Genomic DNA, 21,611 nt, shown 5'->3' with positions numbered 1-21,611 from the left:
AACTATCCCCTTGTGACCAAACAAGAAAACGGAATTTTTTTTACGTTTCTACCCCTCGCAAGTCGTCTGTTTAGACGACTTGAAAATAAGTCGTCCAGACGACTTAACTGAAAGTCGTCTGGACAGTTAGTCTTAAACATAATTTAAAAATTTTGTAAAAAATATTTTGATAAGTGAAAAATGGGAATTATGTAATTAACATATGTCTTAGGAGGTATAAATTAAGATATAACAAATTTCAATTGTTTTCAGCATAGATGAGTGAAAGTAGTGAGTCATGATATTCTTAAGTTTATGTTTCATCAACATATGTTGTAGTATTGTATGTATTCTTAGGGTTAGATTTTGGAAAGCATTAAAACCGTTTTTGAAAATTTTTAAAATTACTTATGCGTGTTCATTTCTGTGTATAGTAAACACTATTTAAGTATAATTTGATTTTATAACGTGGTTAGTTAGTTAATCTAGTCATTTTAGTTTAGGGGTTCATTTTAGGGTCTAGGACGACTTAATATTTTGTCGTCTGAAAACAGACGACTAAATATTAAGTCGTCTGTTGTACATTATCAGCCAGAATAAGTCGTCTAAACCGGACCAAACCTTAAAGTTTACCAATGTAATTTTAAAGCTAACCGGATTATTTACCCAATATATAAGGTGATTTTTATTTTTTTTGTTTCATTTTTCGCGAAATTCAGAAACCCTAACAGTTCTCCCTCTCAAAGGCGATTTCGAATTCCCACGATTTCCGAACAAACCATCGTTCTCAACATCGGCTATCTATCTCACTTCATTCTCACCGTTGTCGCCGCAGCTTCTTCTAACCCTAGCCGCGCCGATTCCTCTAAACCCTAGCGCCGCCGATTCCACTATTTCCGAACAAACCGTCGCCCTCGCCACCGTGGTCACCAACGTTCTAAACACTAGCGCCGCCGCTTCTTCTAAACCCTAGCGCCGCCGCTTCTTCTCTGTAAACCTTAGCGCCGTTTCTCTGTAAACCCTAACGCCGCTAAGTCATCAATCTCGAGGAAAAGATGAACATAAAACGTTGTCTCTATCAATTTACTCATTCTCACCGTTTCACGTTTATTTTTTCAGATCTATAACCGCAATGACGAGTACTCCAACTCCTTCTGCGACTGGAAGACTTGTAAGTAATTTAAGTCGTCTACTAAGTCGTCTGGACTTATATTGTTGTCTTTGATTATTTTGCAGACAAAAAGGATGGATATTCCAGAACTCCCCCGTAGGTTATACACATCAGGGGAAGAACCAGAAGCCCACAATAGCATTTCGTATCATACGGATAACAGCAAGTTGCATACTGCTCTTAGGAAAGCTCTTACTGATGACGAATTTGAAGAGCTCAAGGAGTCGAGTTTGGGAGTTTTCATCAAGTTCAAGGAGCAGGGATTTGGTTGGGCTTCAAGGCTGGTTCACTACATGCTCAGTTTCAAGCTGGACATTAAGAAGAAGTATGAGATGTGGTCTCTCGTTGGTCCAGAACCTTTGAGGTTTTCACTGTTAGAGTTTGAAAACCTCACTGGTCTAAACTGCGAGTACATCGAGGACCTTGAGACACCAAAATGTGACGTTACCCCAGAGATGGTTTCTTTCTGGGGGATGCTGGGAGTTCATCTGGAAGCTGGGCCAACTACTGATCAGATAATAGCAGCACTGAAGAGATGCGGGGATTGGTCCAGGGAAGATCGCAAGCGGCTCGCGTACCTCTCCATCTTCACTGGATTCATTGAAGGGAGAAAGTTTTCAACCGCTACACGATCTACTCTGGCAAGGCTAGTGATGGATTTAGAACGGTTTGAGAATTATCCATGGGGGAGAGTCGCGTTTAAGGTGCTGATGGACTCTTTGTGGAACAAAGAAATTGCTGGCTGTTACACCGTGGATGGGTTTATACAAGTTCTTCAGGTCTAGACGTACACAGCTATGCCGGAATTGGGTGCTAGTATTGGTGGTCCCAGAGCAGACAGTCCGTCTCCACCGATACTGGCTTACGAGGGCAGCAGAGGCCGCAGATCAATGAAAGCTGCTATCTTGAGTCAGGTATTTACTTCAATCCAAAAGACTGCGCAGACGACTTATTATAAGTCGTCTGGAAAGTCTTCCATCTGGACGACTTATTAGACGACTTATAATAAGGCGTCTGGAAAGTCTTCCCAGCTGGACGACTTATCGGACGACTTAATTAAGTCGTCTGGAAAGTCTTCCATCTGGACGACTTATTAGACGACTTATAATAAGGCGTCTGGAAAGTCTTCCCAGCTGGACGACTTATCGGACGACTTAATTAAGTCGTCTGGAAAGTCTTCCATCTGGACGACTTATTAGACGACTTATAATAAGGCGTCTGGAAAGTCTTCCCAGCTGGACGACTTATCGGACGACTTAATTAAGTCGTCTGGAAAGTCTTCCATCTGGACGACTTATTAGACGACTTATAATAAGGCGTCTGGAAAGTCTTCCCAGCTGGACGACTTATCGGACGACTTAATTAAGTCGTCTGGAAAGTCTTCCATCTGGACGACTTATTAGACGACTTATAATAAGGCGTCTGGAAAGTCTTCCCAGCTGGACGACTTATCGGACGACTTAATTAAGTCGTCTGGAAAGTCTTCCATCTGGACGACTTATTAGACGACTTATAATAAGGCGTCTGGAAAGTCTTCCCAGCTGGACGACTTATCGGACGACTTAATTAAGTCGTCTGGAAAGTCTTCCATCTGGACGACTTATTAGACGACTTATAATAAGGCGTCTGGAAAGTCTTCCCAGCTGGACGACTTATCGGACGACTTAATTAAGTCGTCTGGAAAGTCTTCCATCTGGACGACTTATTAGACGACTTATAATAAGGCGTCTGGAAAGTCTTCCCAGCTGGACGACTTATCGGACGACTTAATTAAGTCGTCTGGAAAGTCTTCCATCTGGACGACTTATTAGACGACTTATAATAAGGCGTCTGGAAAGTCTTCCCAGCTGGACGACTTATCGGACGACTTAATTAAGTCGTCTGGAAAGTCTTCCATCTGGACGACTTATTAGACGACTTATAATAAGGCGTCTGGAAAGTCTTCCCAGCTGGACGACTTATCGGACGACTTAATTAAGTCGTCTGGAAAGTCTTCCATCTGGACGACTTATTAGACGACTTATAATAAGGCGTCTGGAAAGTCTTCCCAGCTGGACGACTTATCGGACGACTTAATTAAGTCGTCTGGAAAGTCTTCCATCTGGACGACTTATTAGACGACTTATAATAAGGCGTCTGGAAAGTCTTCCCAGCTGGACGACTTATCGGACGACTTAATTAAGTCGTCTGGAAAGTCTTCCATCTGGACGACTTATTAGACGACTTATAATAAGGCGTCTGGAAAGTCTTCCCAGCTGGACGACTTATCGGACGACTTAATTAAGTCGTCTGGAAAGTCTTCCATCTGGACGACTTATTAGACGACTTATAATAAGGCGTCTGGAAAGTCTTCCCAGCTGGACGACTTATCGGACGACTTAATTAAGTCGTCTGGAAAGTCTTCCATCTGGACGACTTATTAGACGACTTATAATAAGGCGTCTGGAAAGTCTTCCCAGCTGGACGACTTATCGGACGACTTAATTAAGTCGTCTGGAAAGTCTTCCATCTGGACGACTTATTAGACGACTTATAATAAGGCGTCTGGAAAGTCTTCCCAGCTGGACGACTTATCGGACGACTTAATTAAGTCGTCTGGAAAGTCTTCCATCTGGACGACTTATTAGACGACTTATAATAAGGCGTCTGGAAAGTCTTCCCAGCTGGACGACTTATCGGACGACTTAATTAAGTCGTCTGGAAAGTCTTCCATCTGGACGACTTATTAGACGACTTATAATAAGGCGTCTGGAAAGTCTTCCCAGCTGGACGACTTATCGGACGACTTAATTAAGTCGTCTGGAAAGTCTTCCATCTGGACGACTTATTAGACGACTTATAATAAGGCGTCTGGAAAGTCTTCCCAGCTGGACGACTTATCGGACGACTTAATTAAGTCGTCTGGAAAGTCTTCCATCTGGACGACTTATTAGACGACTTATAATAAGGCGTCTGGAAAGTCTTCCCAGCTGGACGACTTATCGGACGACTTAATTAAGTCGTCTGGAAAGTCTTCCATCTGGACGACTTATTAGACGACTTATAATAAGGCGTCTGGAAAGTCTTCCCAGCTGGACGACTTATCGGACGACTTAATTAAGTCGTCTGGAAAGTCTTCCATCTGGACGACTTATTAGACGACTTATAATAAGGCGTCTGGAAAGTCTTCCCAGCTGGACGACTTATCGGACGACTTAATTAAGTCGTCTGGAAAGTCTTCCATCTGGACGACTTATTAGACGACTTATAATAAGGCGTCTGGAAAGTCTTCCCAGCTGGACGACTTATCGGACGACTTCAACCATAGCCCATATTTTGAATCAAAAGCTTGAGTTTTTTGGATGAATATAGAGAGAAAGTGAAAGAAATGTTGTTTTTAGTTCATAACAATTGAAACAGAGAGAGTGTAAAGAGATTTACGTGCATTAAAGGGCATTAAAAGCTCCAAACAGTTCGTACAAGGTTGTTGCCACTATTCATTGCAGTGGCAATATTGTAAATACTTGAAGAAGATGAGGTTGAGACAGTAAAGAAGCCATTTTCGAAAAAAAAAAAAAAAAAATGTTAATGGCATTTTCGTAGATAAAATGCAGGTGTGGGGTTAAAATCTCAAAAAAAAAGGAGTCAAAAGAAAAGGTTAGTTTTCTGTTTTACTCCAAGTTTTGAGTCACTTTTGCAAAAAGCCCTAGTTTAAATCACTGCTTTAGGCATCGTTCTTAGTACATGTATTATGACCGTATGTAGAATAGTAATTTCCAATCAAATGCAAAACTTATAAGAAGAATTGATTAAATGTTTTTTTTCCAAAACTATGCATAATATTAAGTAATTACTTGTATCAAAAGATCTAAACATAAAAATAAAGGAAAATTACGTCTTTACCACTTTCATGCTACCACTTTTCATTTTTATCATCAATAAAAGAACATTTTTAAAAATACATTTTTCATTAAGTGGCAAAATACTTTTATGCTCATGTTCTTTATATATATAATAAATAAATATTTAAATAAATAAAAATCTAAAAAAATAAAAAATAATTTTTTAAAATTTTTTCTGAATTATACTATTTCAAAATTGAAACCCTAAACCATAAAATTCACCTCTAAACCCTAAATCATCAATTCTAAACCCTATTTTTTTGAAATACGAACCCTAAACCATAAACCATCAATCATAAACCCTATTTTTTTTTAAAATACGAACCCTAAACCCTAAACCATCAATCCTAAACCCTATTATTTTTGAAATACGCCTAAACCTTCAACTCTAAACCCTAAAACATCAACTTTAAACCCTAAACCCTAAACTTCAACTCTAAACCCTAAACCATCAACACTAAACCCTAAACTGTCAACACTAAACCCTAAATCCTAAAAAAGTAAACTCTAAACCCTAAAAAATTAACCCTAAACCCTGAAACATCAACTCTAAACCCTAAACCCTGAAACATCAACTCTAAACCCTAAACCCTAAAATGTCAACTCTAAACCTTAAACCCTAAACCCTATCCCACCTCTCAACTTTAAACCCTATAACCCTAAAGTCTATGGTTTAGGGTTTAGGGTTCGAATTTCAGAAAAATATAAAGTTTAGGGTTTAGAGTTTACATTTAGGGTTTAGAGTTGATGTTTTAGGGTTTTGATTTGAAGGTTTAGGGTTTAGGGTTTAGAGTTGATGTTTCGGGGTTTAGGGTTTAGAATTGATGTTTCATGGTTTAGGGTTTAGAGTTGATGATTTAGGGTTTGAAGTTGATGTTTTAAGTTTAGATTTAGGGTTTAGGGTTTACGTTTAGGGTTTAGAGTTGAAGTTTTAGGGTTTAGATTTGAAGTTTTAGGGTTTAGGGTTTAGAGTTGATGTTTCGGGGTTTAGGGTTTAGAATTGATGTTTCATGGTTTAGGGTTTAGAGTTGATGATTTATGGTTTAGAGTTGATGTTTTAAGTTTAGATTAGTTAACCATATATTTTTTTTGTCAAAGGTAATCAAAATGTTATAAATGTCTTTTACCTTTCATTAAAGATAAAGGTAAAAATGGTTATTATAAACATCGAAAGTGGTACTTTGAAAATAACATTTTTGGCAATTTCCCTAAAAATAACGTAAAAAATTTCCAATACAAAGCTATTTTGCCCACCCATAGCAAATGGCCTAATTGGATATGATCTTGTAAAGAAAACATGCTTGGATAGGAGTTGGTACCACATATGAACTTGCAGCCGTTGTTTCAAATTGGTTGGGCATTACTTGCGATTTTATAAGCAATAAAAACACCACACAGCTCATCATTGTGGTCCATGAATTCAAAACTTTGTCGTCAACTGTGGAAGCTAGATAGTAAGTTATGGAGATATTCGAAATGCAACAAATGGCTTCTCTCTGAGTAACTTGATTGGGTCAGGCAGTTTTGTACTGTGTTTAAAGCAATGCTCCCTGCAGAGAACAATATTGTTGCAGTGAAAGTTCTAAATCTGCAGAAACGTTGAGCCATGGAGAGCTTTATGGCAGAATGGTCATTGAAGGACATAAGGCACCGTAATCTTGTGAAACTGTTGACGGCTTGTTCGAGTCTTGATTTTCAAAGAAACGAATTCAGAGCTCTCGTTTATCAGTTTATGCCTAATGGAAGCTTAGATATATGGCTGCACCCGGAGAAAGCGGAAGTGATTCACAGGCCCTCAAGAACATTGACACTTCTTGAAAGACTTAACATTGCCATAGATGTTGTTTCTGTTTTACTATCTCCATGTTCATTGTCATGAACCTATAGCTCACTGTCATCTTAAGCCGGGCAACATCCTTCTTGACATTGATCTAGTCGCCCATGTTAATTTTGGTCTAGCTCACCTCCTCCAAAAATTCGACCAAGAGTCAATCCTCATTGAACTCAGCTCGGCCAGTGTCAGAGGAACCATTGGTTATGCCGCACCAAGCAAAGGCATTGCACAACTATAATGTTTACATAATTAATACTAGTATAATTTTGTTTATGTGAATTATGGTGCAGAATATGGATTTGGAAGACAACCATCAATACATGGTGATGTGTATAGCTTTGTTTTGGAAATGTTCACTAGAAAACGACCAACCAATGAGTTATTTGGGGGAAACATTAGCCTCCATAGCTACACTAAGTCGGCATTGCCGGAACTGAAAGAGTATTGGACGTTGCAGACAAATCGATGACTAAAGAAGGGTTTAGATGACTTACATGATTGGGGAAGAGATTTGGAGGATTTGGAGGATTTGGGGTCGGAGTCACAGATAAGACCGCAAAGATTGCAGAGGAGAAGAGAAAAAATGAGGAAGAAGAAGAAGGGTCGGCTTATGTATTAAAAATAAACCGACGGACAGTTTCCGTCAGAATTCGGTCGGTTCTATTTTAAGCGGTTAATCAAATAAATTTCGCAAATTTTCTTCCGGGTAAAGTGAAAAAGTCCGACGAAATTCCGACGAAACCTGTTCATCACATTTATTTCGTCGGAATTCCGTCAGAATGTTTCTAGAATATCGCCAAAGGAAGCCTCGAGAAACTATGAGTTTCTGCATGTCTTTTGATTGGTCGGGGTTAGAGTCTGTCGGAATTTCATCGGTATTTTCCGTCGGAATTTGGTCAGAATTTTCGATGGATTTCCGACGGAATTTAGAGAAATAAGAATTTGCGGTTTCAAAACAACAGTCTAATGATCACATAGAAATCTTTGATAGTATGTAAATGATTTATAAGAGTTTTAACTAAAATAATTACTTGTTTCACTCGATATTATACAAAATCAAAATCTACTCTTATATTCCCGTAATATGTTTGTATAAGTATATAAGTGTTATTGGAGGATGTTACGAATACGTTGATAATGTATACGTAAATAATTTTTTTATATGAAAAACTTTAACGGTGTGAACTAATTTCATATTATAAATTTATATATGTGTTATTTGGATATTTTAAGTATCAAATTATACATTTATAATAACTTTGCAAATCTAAAATCTGTTTCGTCGTGGAAAATTCTGATGAAAGTCAAAAACCCGTCGGATTTCCGTCGGAATATTTCGATGGAATTCCGAAGAACTTCAAATCCCTATCGAAACCCCAAAATTATAATATTCTGTCAGAATTTTGGCGGATATTTCTGACGACCTGACTTTCGTCGGTATTTCGTCGGAATTTTCCGACGAAATGCCGACGAACATGAAATTATATGTTTCGTCGGTATCTCGTCGGAATGTCGTCAAAGAAAACCGACGAAAATATTGTCCGTCGGAATGTCCGTCAGAATGCTGCGTGTTTTCTTGTAGTGCATAAGCCCATGTTCTAGATGTTGTAAACCCTAATATTGTATTCCTATATATATGTATTGTTGTCTATGGAATAATAATAAGAACAACTAATTCTCTCTTTCTCTTAATTCACAACACGTTACCAACACGAAATCCTAGCCGTTAGCAAAACTTTAAAAAAAAAAAAAACCCTAATGATCTTAACCGGTCTTAACCGGCGTGGCTATCCGTAGTCGTCGTACCTCCAATCTCCTCGTACCTCCGATCTCCTCATCTTCATTATAATCGAGATAAGTGCTAATTTTTATATTGTTTTACCATACGATCATATAAGAGCAAAGTGTTGATTATGCATGTCCGCTTGATATCGATAGTATTGGTTTATCATGTGAGTTATAGACCATAGATTCTATCAAATATGATATTATAAATTCTGATAAAGTCTTGACCGTGAATCCATTGTTTAATATTGTTAGCAAGTAAGACACGTTTCTTCAGAGATCATATCTTATCGTAATCAATATCTTAAGAGTTTGCCAATTGTTGGTTTAGTAGTGATCGTGTTATCATTCCTCTTGCTCTATAAAACGTATTTGTATATTTCATTGATTTTGTTATTATAGTTGCTTGATCTATATATTATTTTTATTGGTTCATTTGTTTAAATTGGATTGACAATTGTTTGAGGATGTGAATAGATCAACAACAACGTAGGTCTATCTAATCAAGATCGAGATGTAGAATATAGATCTTTCACGACAAGTCCAACGATGTCTCCTTCGCAAACGCAAAACAGATAAGTTTAAATAACCATATTGTATTGTTTTCTACTATTTGTCAATATATTTATCTGATAGACTGATGTTAGTACGCTAGAAGGATTTATAGACTACGTTTGCTTGTTAGTTAAGAATTAAAAAAAAAAAAAGACTTAGGCCCCAAACTATTATACTCACAAACTTATTTTTATTGTTTGGTTTGGTTACGGTTTGTGATAAATCGTTTGTTTAGTGGAACCTCATCTTTAAGTAGTTAATTAATAAAGCTCTGATTATAATTTATTTACTTGATTCATGGCTGGTTTGTTTTATAGATGTTGGTTCTGTTATTTGACATTAATGCTTCTCGTTAGACATGAAATTATACGGGGTTACACTATTTGATGTCTAATATTGAATAAATAGCCATGTTTCATGAGAAAATCTGAATATTTCAGGATTATTTTCATTATAAGAGATGAGATTTTGTATGAGATTCTAACCAAACCATGTCAGATCTCCGACCATAGTTCTTCCAGTCTCATCTCCTACCATAGTTCTTCTTACTGAGATAAGTACCATTTATATGTTATGTTTCATATCGATACATAATTAGTTACCGATAAGAAAAAATAAGGTTCATGAAAAAAAAAATTGGTATACGTCATCTAGTTATTGTTTGGAGAATTGAATATTGGCTCGTAAAATAAAAGCATAATAGTAATAAACTAGTATATATGATCATAACTGTGAAAATATTATTTATTTTAACACATAGTAATAAACTAGTATTTATAATGTCATTATCATAGAATCTTGCTTATATACATATTATATTTCATTACCATTGTACAAGACTTGACCATAAAAAAAAAAGTCCACAAATTCTTTAAAATAATTAAAAGAAAAATATCATCACCTCAATGTGATTATCTAAAGCTCATTATTTATTTTGCATCTAAAGATTACAAGACATGGAGTCTGTAAATATATCTAAGTTTATAACTATATTTGTCTCTTTGAGACTGAGAAAAAATATTGAGCTGTTGATGTAAGATGATAAATCACGTCTAGTTGATTATAATCATTTTCTTGAGGAGAATATGATATTTTATATTGAGGGAGAAAATCAACAGTAGTTAAGAAAGTGGATATAAAAATGGTTTTAGACGTGAATGTGGATATAAATAAGGTCAAGATCCAAAGAGTTTCCTTTTCGAATCATGATTCAATCATCTAAAGACGAAAAACAATTATTGTGAGTACAATACAAGGTATTAAAACCTTATAGAATGATATATATGAATGCTTCAGAAGAGTACATAATATTATTGTACATAAGAATGCAATTTAAAGTCCTTATTTCATTATATTCTAAGTCTCAAAATTTAGAAGGATGTGAGAAAGAATACATGACCCAAGTAGGGTATGTTGTTGATTCAAAAATGAGATTCATTCGAGATTGATAAACTTTTAGTAGTATCATCTCAAGGGGAAAATTTGAAGAATCTCACATTTTATATAATAATAGAAATTTCTAGAAGATTATGTTTCCACTCAAATTGAGATTAATGAATCTTCTTAAGGTAAACCGATAGCATTATCAATTCGAGGTGGAGATTTAGAGAATCCCACATCCTTAGTAAGTGAAACATCCAAAAGTATGTCCACACTGGAAATAGACTTGAGGAGTCATTTATAAATAACCAGGAGATTTAGAATCTAATAATGTTGAGAAAATAAGTAAAGAGAAATGTTGAATACCTTCAATCAGAAGTATCACCAAAGCACTATTGTATTGTACTACACAATGATTAGAAAATGGAGATAAATGTAATAGTAAACAAGAAGTTTACTGAAAGTGTAATGTTTGGCAAACCGGTTATGCCATTCTGGTTTAGTAATGATGCGAAAGATAATCATATAGACATTTGTTGAAGAACTATAAGATTCTTACGAATGATTTGCTATATGCTGCTTGCTTACAAGGCAATATAAGAATACGGTTTTCACTAGTCAAATAGATTTGGAATCTATTTATACAAGGAGATGTTTGTGGGCTTGATCACCCACTGGTGGACTGATCATCCACCATATGTTTATAATTAATGCATCGACATGAAGTTCGTATGTATCCTTGTCATAGATCTGCAGCCTGATGTTTGCGAGACTAAGTAGTAATACTGGTGAATTCACAAGCCTTTGATGATTATTTTATGCATGTGGATATACATTATGAACATCTTATAGCTAATGTTCATACGTAGATGCAGCAGCATTAATTCACACAATGCCAAAGAGTAATTCACACAATATGATGATGCGTGTGGTTGTACTCTTTTTCCTTATCATTGGTTTTGACCCACAGGGTTTTCCATGTCAAGGTTTTAACGAGGCAACAAATAACACGCTAATGATAGACCCCTAAAGAGGAATGTCACCAATCTTCCAAAGTATTTTTCGAGATTTAAGCAGCAGGAGAAAATGAGATAGATCAATCATACTTGAAGAAGAATCAATGTATGAACACATTCCATTCTTGAGACAGAATCGAAGGTCAAAAGTTTTCCAATAAAATGAGACCTTTTAGATGGAATTAAAATATGAAATTGGTGTCCAGAGAAAGATCTTTGAATCTATTTTCATCTCCAATTTGATCAAGTCATTCTCCATGATAGAACTCGAGATATGGCTGTTTTCGTGGGACATGTACAAGCTGTCTCAGAATACCTAATATCGTATGATATTCAAAATACTGTTCGATATTTCCATCTTAACAGAGCCACATCGGTGCCTAAAGTTAGACATGGATGTTAGCTTCGATTTCCAAGTGGTTTGAAGTCATTTTGTCCTACGGTCACCAAGATATTCAAGATAAGTGAGGACTGTCAAATCTGCCAAGAGAAGTAAACCGGCCAACCCCAAGAAGAAGGAGTTAATTCATCACATTGGATTGTGTCCTATCAGATATCTCAAGTTATGTTCTCATCAGGAGGAGATGCGCGCTGCACTCTTTTTTCTTTCCCCACGGTTTTTCCCACTGGATTTTCCTGGTAAGGTTTTTAATGAGGCATCATCTTATATGCTTTAGGATTTATTTTGTATAATGGACATCCAAGGGAGAGTGTTATGAACTATTTTATGGATGTCCATATAGGCCCATAAGCCCATGTTCTAGAGGTTATAAACCTTAATATTGTATTCCTATATATATATGTATTGTTGTCTATGGAATCAAACAAGTAATAAAATGGGAATAAGAGCCTCAGATAGACTGTCCACGTCAGCATAAAAAATCGTCCAATGAGGAGCTGTTTTTTTGCCACGTCACCATGGCTGAAATAGAGATGGCTTTCTTATTGGATCTGTTAAAAATTTTATTGGCCCACCCAGCCCATCTAGACAAACCTGCTTCTTCGTCTTCAAGCTTGGCCAGCCTCTCCCGACTCTTCCACTTCATCTTCTCCGATCTCTGTCTTTTGTTTTTGTGTTACCTTCTCAATCAATGATCATATTCAATACTGGTGTGGAAATACCTTTGGATCCAAAGGGATTTGCTTTCATCCAATCAACGATTGGTTTCCAGATTTTGCTTTCATCCTATGCTGATTATTCTTATAAAATCTGATGCAGAGATTCATTTGACGTCGTCTTCTTCTTCGTCTCCCCATTCACTGCAAAGATGACGAAATATGTATTCAGACCTACCAAATCTGCTCCCTGTTCTCCCGCAAAGCCACTAGATCTCTCCCGCACACGATCTGAATAATTCCATGTCATCCACAAGGTTCCCATCGGAGACAGTCCTTACATCAGAGCCAAAAACGTTCGGGTGATTAAAAGTCTCATCCTTTCTTTCAGATCTTGGAATCATAACTTTTCATCTGATTGGTTGTTTTTGCGATTGATTATTGGATTCAGTTGGTAGAGAAGGATCCCGAGAGAACAATTCCACTGTTCTGGTCCGCCATTAACGCCGGAGACAGAGTTGACAGTGTTCTGAAAGATATGGCTATGGTGATGAAGCAACAAGATCGGCAGAAGAAGCTATCGAAGCTATTAAGTCTCTTAGAGTCTGGTGTTCAGATCAAGCACATGAATCGCTTGACAACATCCTCTTAGATTTCTACAAGGTACTCACTTTACAAAAAAAACAGAACATTCTCTATTTTTTCTTTGTTTCCTTATGCAATTCTTGAGTTTTTACTGAACCGTTGTGTGTTATTTTTGTTTACAGAGATGTGGGAGAAAGATGACGAGATTGCACTGTTGAAACACAAACTCTTCTTGATACATAAAGGACTCGCCTTTAACAGGAAAACGAACCAAAACCGCTGGATCTCAAGGGAAGAAGTTTCAAGTCTCTTTTGAGAAAGAAGCAACTCGGCTACTGGGGAACTTAGGATGGGCTTTGATGCAAAAAGAAAACTTCGTGGAAGCTGAAGACGCCTACAGGAGAGCTCTATCTATCGCACCTGACAACAACAAGATGTGTAACCTCGGAATCTGTCTTATGAAGCAAGGCAGGATCAATGAAGCCAAAGAGACGTTACGGCTTGTGAAGCCAGCGGTCGTGGATGGTCCTAGAGAAGTGGATTCGCATTTAAAAGCTTACGAGAGAGCGCAGCAAATGCTTATAACGATCTTGGCTTCGAGATGATGAGAAGAGGAGGGGATGATAAGGTTGAGCAGAGAAGGCTTTTCGACACCATGTTTGGTTCTTCCTCTATATGGCTGCCTCAGCCTTGTAGAGAACAGAGCGTGAAGCCTAAAGCAAAGCCGGATTTGAGCAATGGTGGGTACGGTGACGAGAACGTGAAAACCAATGTGAATGCGAATGTAGTACTAAACAACCCATTAAGGGTTGATGCAAAACCGTTCTTCTCTTCGAAGTTGATCAACAATAAAGAGAAGCTGAAGAGGACAAGATCGTCGAGTCAAACCATGGGAATGTTGAGTTTTGGTGGTGGTAATGAGGGAGAGACAAACACGAAAGAGAAGAAAGCGATAGACTCTGGATTACCAGACAGCAAGGAGTTCGAAGAAGCGGTAATCATGGCTGTTTTGGGGACAGAGACGAAAGTGTTGGATAAGAAGAGGCTCAAGGTTTTTCAGGACATCACATTGTCCTCCATAAGCCCAAGAGCCTGAGTGTGTTATCTCAAATAAGATCCTCTGGTAACAATGGCCGTTATAAACGGGAAATCGATAAAGAATCTTGAAAAATGTTTTTGATTATCTACAGAGAATTTACAAAGCTATATTATTTGAAACATTCTCCAAGTTTCTTTCTTTAAAATTAAAAACTCATCAAATTATAAAATTAGATATGTTTTCTAATTTATGAACGCTTTGATATATCATGTGTCCGACATAGAAGATTATATATTTTAATAATAAAGTAAAATTGTTGATGTTGAGTTACAATCATTATGTCTAACTATGATCCATCCAATACAATTTTGTTTTACACAAAAATACTTTTTTCGCTACATTTTTAGCCAGTTAAACTTCAACAAACGCTATTCACTTTATAAATATGCTATCACCAATTAAAAATTACAACAAAAAACAAAAAAAAATCTTAAGTTAAGAATATAATCATTATTTTTCTTTAAGAAAAATCTCCAACAATGTTAAATACACTCTACACACACAACATATACATAACACCAACTGCTAAAAATTAGAACAGTTCATCACTACATCTCAACCATATTACAATTCAAATCTTAGAAAATTTGTAACCACGGCAAAACGCTAACTACACAAATACGGCATCACATCTACACATAGAGGTAAAGCAACAACAACGTGTATGAAATTTATGTTGTGCTTTTGTTTGTATAGTGTGGCTTATATACAAACTATAAATTAAATATACTCAACGCAAACACACGTAAAAATGAGACATCATATTTGGATATATTTAAATAAATAATTTTAAATATATTATATTTCTTGATAATTTTAAAATTACTTAAAAAGAAACTAAATTATTAAAAAAATAATATACAAATAAAACTAAAGCAATATTTTGTAACGTCAAAATAATAAATGAATAAAAAATATATTATGTTAATAAAATAGATTTTAGATTTTAAAGACTTCTAATTCATGTAATATTACAAAATTCAAAATTTGTTTATTACAATTAATATTTTACCATTGGATATATTAAAATTATATTTTAGATCGATATTCAATTGTCAGTTTTCAACTATTACACGTAAAAAAATATTATTAAGTACGTTTTTTTTTTGAAAAGGGGGTTTTATATTTTAAGTAGGTTATTGGAGTACTTTTTCTTTTTGTGAATTTATTCGAGATGAGATTCCGATCTTTTAAACTAAGATAATTTATGTTCTATACATAATTATAATTTTTTTACATAACTCTAAAATCTCGGACTTGATTCTTCATATTTTATTAGTTAATTGTGTTACATATAATATAAATACTTATTTCAAACTAAAAATATATAAAAAAATCAAATTTAAAAATTAGTTATATATAATTTAATATACAAAAATTCACATACAAATAAAAATGATAAATGTAACAAATTTAAATATATTATCCGTGCGTAGCGCGGAGAAAGGATCTAGTAATAATAAGAACAACCAATTATCTCTTTCTATTAATTCACAACAAAAATAAAATTATCCCCAAAATTTTTTTTCCCCCAAAATTTAGTGGGGGTCATGTGACCCCACATACTCTTCTTTGCCTCCGCCTCTGCTTGCGGGTATTGTTAAAGAATGCTATGTTATTACTTATTTGCAAACAATAGATGAATGTTATGACACTCTCAAATCATGTAATCCAATGTTTCTCTTTCAGTGTGTATGTATTTCTTTTCTTGGGTGAACATTTTGGATCTTTTTGTTTAACTTTGCATTTAAGAGACTAGTAGTGAGCATTCTCTGTTAGTTTTGCAGTGAAACTTGTAAAGAGTTTCTCTTGCTGATCTGTCTAGTCATGTTATCTGACGCTTGAAATGATAAATTTGATGGGTTTTAAACTCACACCTTACCGGTTCAATGTGGGATTCTAATAACAACTTAACAGAGTTTGATATAGAAAGCAACGGTTACTACTTGGCTTATGCTATTGTTTCAATAAAATTCACTTTCGAAATGTTATAAGATGACTTTTAGTTTTACCGTATCAGTGAAGAAATGTATTTTGATTACTATTATTTCTTAAACCCAAACCAAACAGCCGACCAAGTGTAGAAAATGGAGTATGTAACCTGAACATTTTCTCAAAGAAACAAAAAATAAAGGACTAGTTGTTCTTCAGAATGACTGTCTTAATGAACTCAGTAACTGTTGCAACCAACTGGCTTTGATGTTTGGTATAACAATGATCAGCTCCCTCCACAATCTCCAGCTTGTGGTTCGGAATGATCTTTGCAAACTCGTTGGCATCTTCCACGGGTATTACCACATCATCCGATCCATGAACCGTCAAAACCCTGCCATTGCAACCTAATCAATCATGGTTTGTAGTTATACCCCAACATCATCCCAATACGAGTAAGAGAAATGAACCTGCATTCTTTGTCAATGTTGAGGCAAGCTTCATGCATATCAGTGCTCAACCGCTCCATTAAGCTCTCCTCAGTAACACGGTACCCTGATTTTCCTGTAAAGCACGCACCAACACATTGATAGAGACACTAGAGTGTTTTGATCAGAAACAGTGCAGTAAAACCAAAAGATGAATAACAATACCATCTTTAACATCGATGAACCCTTGTTGCTTAATTGTTTCCAAAAAATCTTCCCCAAGACGCTCTGTAATGCCTTTCTTCAGATCATAACGTCCAGAGAGATTGATTACATTGCGGATATCGTGATACTTGGAGGCATAAAGGAGCACCACATCACCTCCTATGCATTCCAAAATAAGTTTAAAGAGTATCCATGTTGGTCAAGGCAGAAGATGGAAAAGGGATCTAGTTACCTTTACTGTGGCCGAGAACAACAGGAACCACACGGTCCATGTCAGAGAAGTGTTGGAAAACAGAACGTAGATCATCAGCTTCATGGTTATAGTTACCATAATAGAAACTGCCTTCACTCTCTCTGCAGCAACAACAACAACCGTGAAGGCGCAGCAACAGCTCCCAAAACATCAAATCAAAGCAAGAAAGAGAGAAACATATACCCATTCCCAGAGAAATCAAAACGGAAAGCAGTGATGCCTTCTTTCTATAAAGTAGCAGCCACATTGTTCATAGTTTGGTTGTCCTGCATATCAAGATTTGATGAGTCTATCAAGATTCACTCATTGACCAAGTTTCAGAGAAGACTGACCTTGTTGGATTGAAACCCATGGCACAAGATCACAACTTCTCTTGACCCAGTTTCGTGAAGCAGACCCACGAGCTTCTCGTTGTGTCTGTTCGGAATCACGATCCTCTGAGCTGAAACCAGACACAATAACAGAGTATCTAGCAGTCAGAATCTTACAATAAGCTGAGAAAAATCGCGATAGGCACCATTCTTGTGATACCCGAACTTTTCTCAGACGAGTCCATTCTCAAATTCTTGCAGGAGTTTTGACTCTTCTTGATGGGAAGGCGAGCGTTGGAGAAAGATAATCTTCTGGGAAAAGGGGCGACTTTATAATTTGTAATTCAGAGAATGGGTGGGTGGGGGGTGGGTGTGCAAAATAAAAGTTAGAGAAATTTGGCTCTGGTAAAAATAACTAAAATTAAAACCTAACCATCTTTCCCCTTCTCTCTTTTTTTTTTTTTTTTTCAACCTGTATCTTTCTGACTCATCTTAATCGCAGTTTTGTTTTTGGTTATTTCACCGATTCTCCCAAAATTATGCCCAAGTGAAGTGAGGATGTATACCATATAAGATAAAAATTATTTTGAAGAAACATGCTAATACATAAATATTTTGAACTTCCCCTGTATATTAATCCTGGAGCATTACAACATATTTTCGTAGTCACATGTCATCACTAGGATGATTCTTAAAATCTTTACAAAAAAAAGGTGTTCCATATAAATATATATTATACTTTTTATTAAACTAACTATCAAAATGATTAGTAGTATACAAAGAAATATTCTCAATTCTTTCTTTAAATAAAAGCTACAGAATTACCTAATATGATTAACATATATACGACAATGAATGATTATTAATAATACATATTTGATAACAATTTTTGTATCATCTTTTTTTTATATAATTTTATATTATTAAAAGAAATTAAACAATCACATTAAGCATATAATAAAAAAATTTTGATTTTTTCTTATATGTTATATTTTGAATTTTTTAAAACGACTATAAATTACTAAAAATAGTAAAGTCCCACATTGAAATTTTTTTTATCAATGGTTTAACTTTTTTTTGTTCAGACAAGATACAAATGATGATAAATTGTATGAATATGAAGTTTCATTAATAAATATTCATATTATATATATTAATATAATTTAAATTAAATCATATACTATATAAAAATATATAAATATGTTTATTTCAAAATTTGAATTGAAAAGTTATTGAGATTTCAATATTTTAATTTTGAAACTTGTATGGAAAAATCTCACCTTAAAAGTTTTGTGATTAACGGTTTAAATTTTTGTTATAGCAAATATACAAATTGATAAAATCATATGAGTAGGAAGTGTCAATAATAAATATTTATATTAAAATATACCATATATATCTATGTCAATATCACTAAAGTTTAATTATATACCATATAAATAAATAAAATGATTGTTTTGATTTATTTACCAAAAACACGATTATAAATAAACAAAGAGTATTGGTTTTGATTTATATGCTTACTCTAATGAATAAACTTTGATGAATACAAATTATTTTTTAAATATGTGGTTTTTGATATGTTATTTGATCGTGACAATCCCAAAAATACACTTCTTCAAATCCAAGTGATTTTTAATATTGGAAGCACTATATATATTATTTCTTTCAGATTAAATAATTTAGTCTTGATTGTTATTCCTAAAACGCTTTTAATGAAATATCATGAGAAGATTCCAATTACCTTCTTTTGAGTTTGTTCGAAGAATGAGATATTTGATCATTCGTCTAATATTTGTTTCTCCCTAATATTCTATATAGCTATTATAATTGTAAGAATGAGATATTTGAATTATTTATTATAAGTTTTCTGGTTTATTATTTAATAAATCAAACAATTCTTAGTTTATACATTGTTTACATATACTATAATGGTAAAGTACTATATATATTTTTATCGGTACTCTTAATTAATTAAACCTCAAAAGCGTAGGTTTATAAAATAAGTAATTGTTTTGTTGTTCTAGAATTAAATGATTTTTAGACTAAAATGGTGAATATATTTTATAACAGCTTGATATAATTGATTTTCACACTAACCTGTGAACAGAGTTTGTTGGTGATTTTTTTCAAAAATTTTATTCTTTGATATGTATCTCTAGTGGAACTAATTCTTACAGATGTCCATCTTTTTAAATTGAAACTTATGAAATTCATCGAGTTCACAGAAAAGGTTAACAAAGAAACAAAACTCGTATCAATAAAACATAAACGAGAACGAAAGCACAGTTTCATAGAGGTAAAAAATGAAATCATTATGGAGAGTCAATAGTAAACATATCGAGAGCAGAAAACCTAATATCCTTTTGTCATTTTACAATCGATGTTGCCTATGTGTTCTCGGTGATTTGTGTCAGCCGCAAAACTTAATTTCTTTGTGTGTATGAAGTCTTAAAAATAATTAAAGATTTGTATACGTTAACTCTTCAATAACAATAATACATTTTAGAAACCAACATTTGTATTCATTATTTTACAATTGATATAGATTGTGGTGTTACAAAATGTTAAAACCATTTAATAAACAAACGTTAATATAAGCTAAACAATGAACTCGGCCCGATTGGCTTCTCTATCGAATGTTTGTGATAGTTCTGATTTTCTTCTCTGCTAGGAATAATGATTTAGACATTGTGAATTAGACTATACCTATGCTACTTGTGAATTGGGTTTGCTGAAGACTATATATAAGCAAGTTGGTGCATGTTTGAATGGTAAATGTCATCATAGCCACTGGCTAATACGTTGATTAACATTTGTATCTGTAGAGCTATAGCAGCACTTTTGTTGTTACTTCTCTATGTCGGTACAAACAAACAATGAATAATGTCAAGGCTATCGATGAGATTTACAAGACAACTGGTGGCTTCTCTTCCAGCAATTTAGATCGGTTCATGTTAACTTTCATGGTATATATATTTTTTTTTTTGGTTCAGGCAATGAACAACTATGAGCTTCTTGTGATGATATCCTTGCTCGTATTTTCACACTGTGCTAGATGGAAGAGTAATTCTAACAATAAAACTAAATTTGATGTTGAAATTACATTAAATTTGATGTTTTACTGTTAAACTTTAATTTTCATCTCTAACCATAACCTCAATTTTTACATGAAAAATAATATAATATATTATTAATATTTTATTTTTAGTAATTTATTACATCAATTACTTTAACTGATTAATTATATTTTATGACCTTTAAAGTTTATGTCATTTTGTCAAAATTTGTTAATTTTATGTTTTCATTGTTTATTTAAAATTTATCTAATTTTACTTTATTAATAGATTAATTTATTTATTTTATGTAAAATGTTAGCTAAAATTATATAAAATATATATATATATATATATTAAAATGAAAAGTGGAAGAATAGGTGACCTATAGGAAATTGATTTGGGATATCGTGCGAATGAGGCTAAAGCACGGGAAATGTCATGTGGTGATTGCAGGGTCAGTAAACAAAGAACTTTCAAAAAATTAATGTACTGCCTGTCTCACATAATGGGGCCCACTGGCCGAAAGAACAGGCGTGGGAGGTTCATTAGCCGTGGACGGTCAGGAAGCTACAAATATCATACTTAACAATAAGTTGGACATATGGTGACAGACATATAGCTGTATTAGAGCATCTGATTCATCATAAAAAAATGGGTAGCAAAGCTAAAGTTTTGTGGTCACTAGTTTGAGGGGAATATTTTTTAAGTAAATAAGAAATCCAAATCTCACATCAAAATATTAGATAGAGAAAGACTATTATATAAATACCGTCTAACTCCACTTAGTATGAGATTTTTGCGGGGGGAAAGGGGAAGCTTTCCAAGAATAAATTCATGAGAGCTTGGGCCAAAAAAGAGGAGTTAGGCATCTAGTGATGGACAACTGGTTTTAGGCATCTGGCCAGAAAAAACATATGATATATTACAAAAAAAATTGGTAACATAACCAAAGTTATGTGATCTTTGGTTTGAGAGAGAATAGATAAAACAGTAAAAGACACTAGTATCAACAAAAAAATAACAAACATATTGAAACAGCGAAGAAAACTACTTTGGAAGTGG

The 21,611-nt window shown here is 34.6% G+C and overlaps 1 protein-coding gene and 1 pseudogene across 5 annotated transcripts; one reads left to right on the top strand and one right to left on the bottom strand.

Moving 5' to 3' along the window:
* The first annotated feature begins 12,869 nt into the window (after window positions 1-12,869).
* On the top strand, window positions 12,870-14,387 carry LOC106334241 (annotated as a pseudogene).
* Window positions 14,388-16,357: 1,970 nt separating this feature from the next.
* Window positions 16,358-17,852, bottom strand: LOC106331754. Of its 5 annotated transcripts, none has more exons than XM_013770162.1 (7): window positions 17,711-17,852; window positions 17,512-17,621; window positions 17,363-17,445; window positions 17,159-17,280; window positions 16,927-17,085; window positions 16,744-16,837; window positions 16,358-16,667 (listed from the first exon to the last, which is right to left on the bottom strand). In XM_013770162.1, the coding sequence occupies exons 4-7, from the start codon at window positions 17,196-17,198 to the stop codon at window positions 16,478-16,480; spliced, it is 483 nt and encodes a 160-aa protein (XP_013625616.1). In that variant the 5' UTR covers window positions 17,199-17,280; window positions 17,363-17,445; window positions 17,512-17,621; window positions 17,711-17,852; the 3' UTR covers window positions 16,358-16,477. The 5 variants fall into 5 exon arrangements, with proteins under 5 accessions (XP_013625616.1, XP_013625617.1, XP_013625613.1 ...); XM_013770163.1 differs by having other exon boundaries at window positions 17,697-17,832; XM_013770159.1 differs by having other exon boundaries at window positions 17,159-17,445.
* Between the last annotated feature and the right edge of the window lie 3,759 nt (window positions 17,853-21,611).

The sequence above is a fragment of the Brassica oleracea genome, chromosome C3 (assembly GCF_000695525.1).
Source record: "Brassica oleracea var. oleracea cultivar TO1000 chromosome C3, BOL, whole genome shotgun sequence".
Classification (NCBI taxonomy): domain Eukaryota; kingdom Viridiplantae; phylum Streptophyta; class Magnoliopsida; order Brassicales; family Brassicaceae; genus Brassica; species Brassica oleracea.
Note: the sequence above shows the minus strand (reverse complement) of the source record. Positions and strands in the feature narration are given on the sequence as shown.

Bases quoted from the DNA above. Each gene is read 5' to 3' on its own strand.
- LOC106331754 (XM_013770159.1), bottom strand. From the start codon at position 17,426: ATGTGGCTGCTACTTTATAGAAAGAAGGCATCACTGCTTTCCGTTTTG. The intron at 17,086-17,158 runs GTAACTAGATCC...TGGAATGCATAG, and splicing joins TGTTCTCGGCCACAGTAAAG to GAGGTGATGTGGTGCTCCTT. The intron at 16,668-16,743 runs GTTCATTTCTCT...TTGCAATGGCAG, and splicing joins AACATTGACAAAGAATGCAG to GGTTTTGACGGTTCATGGAT.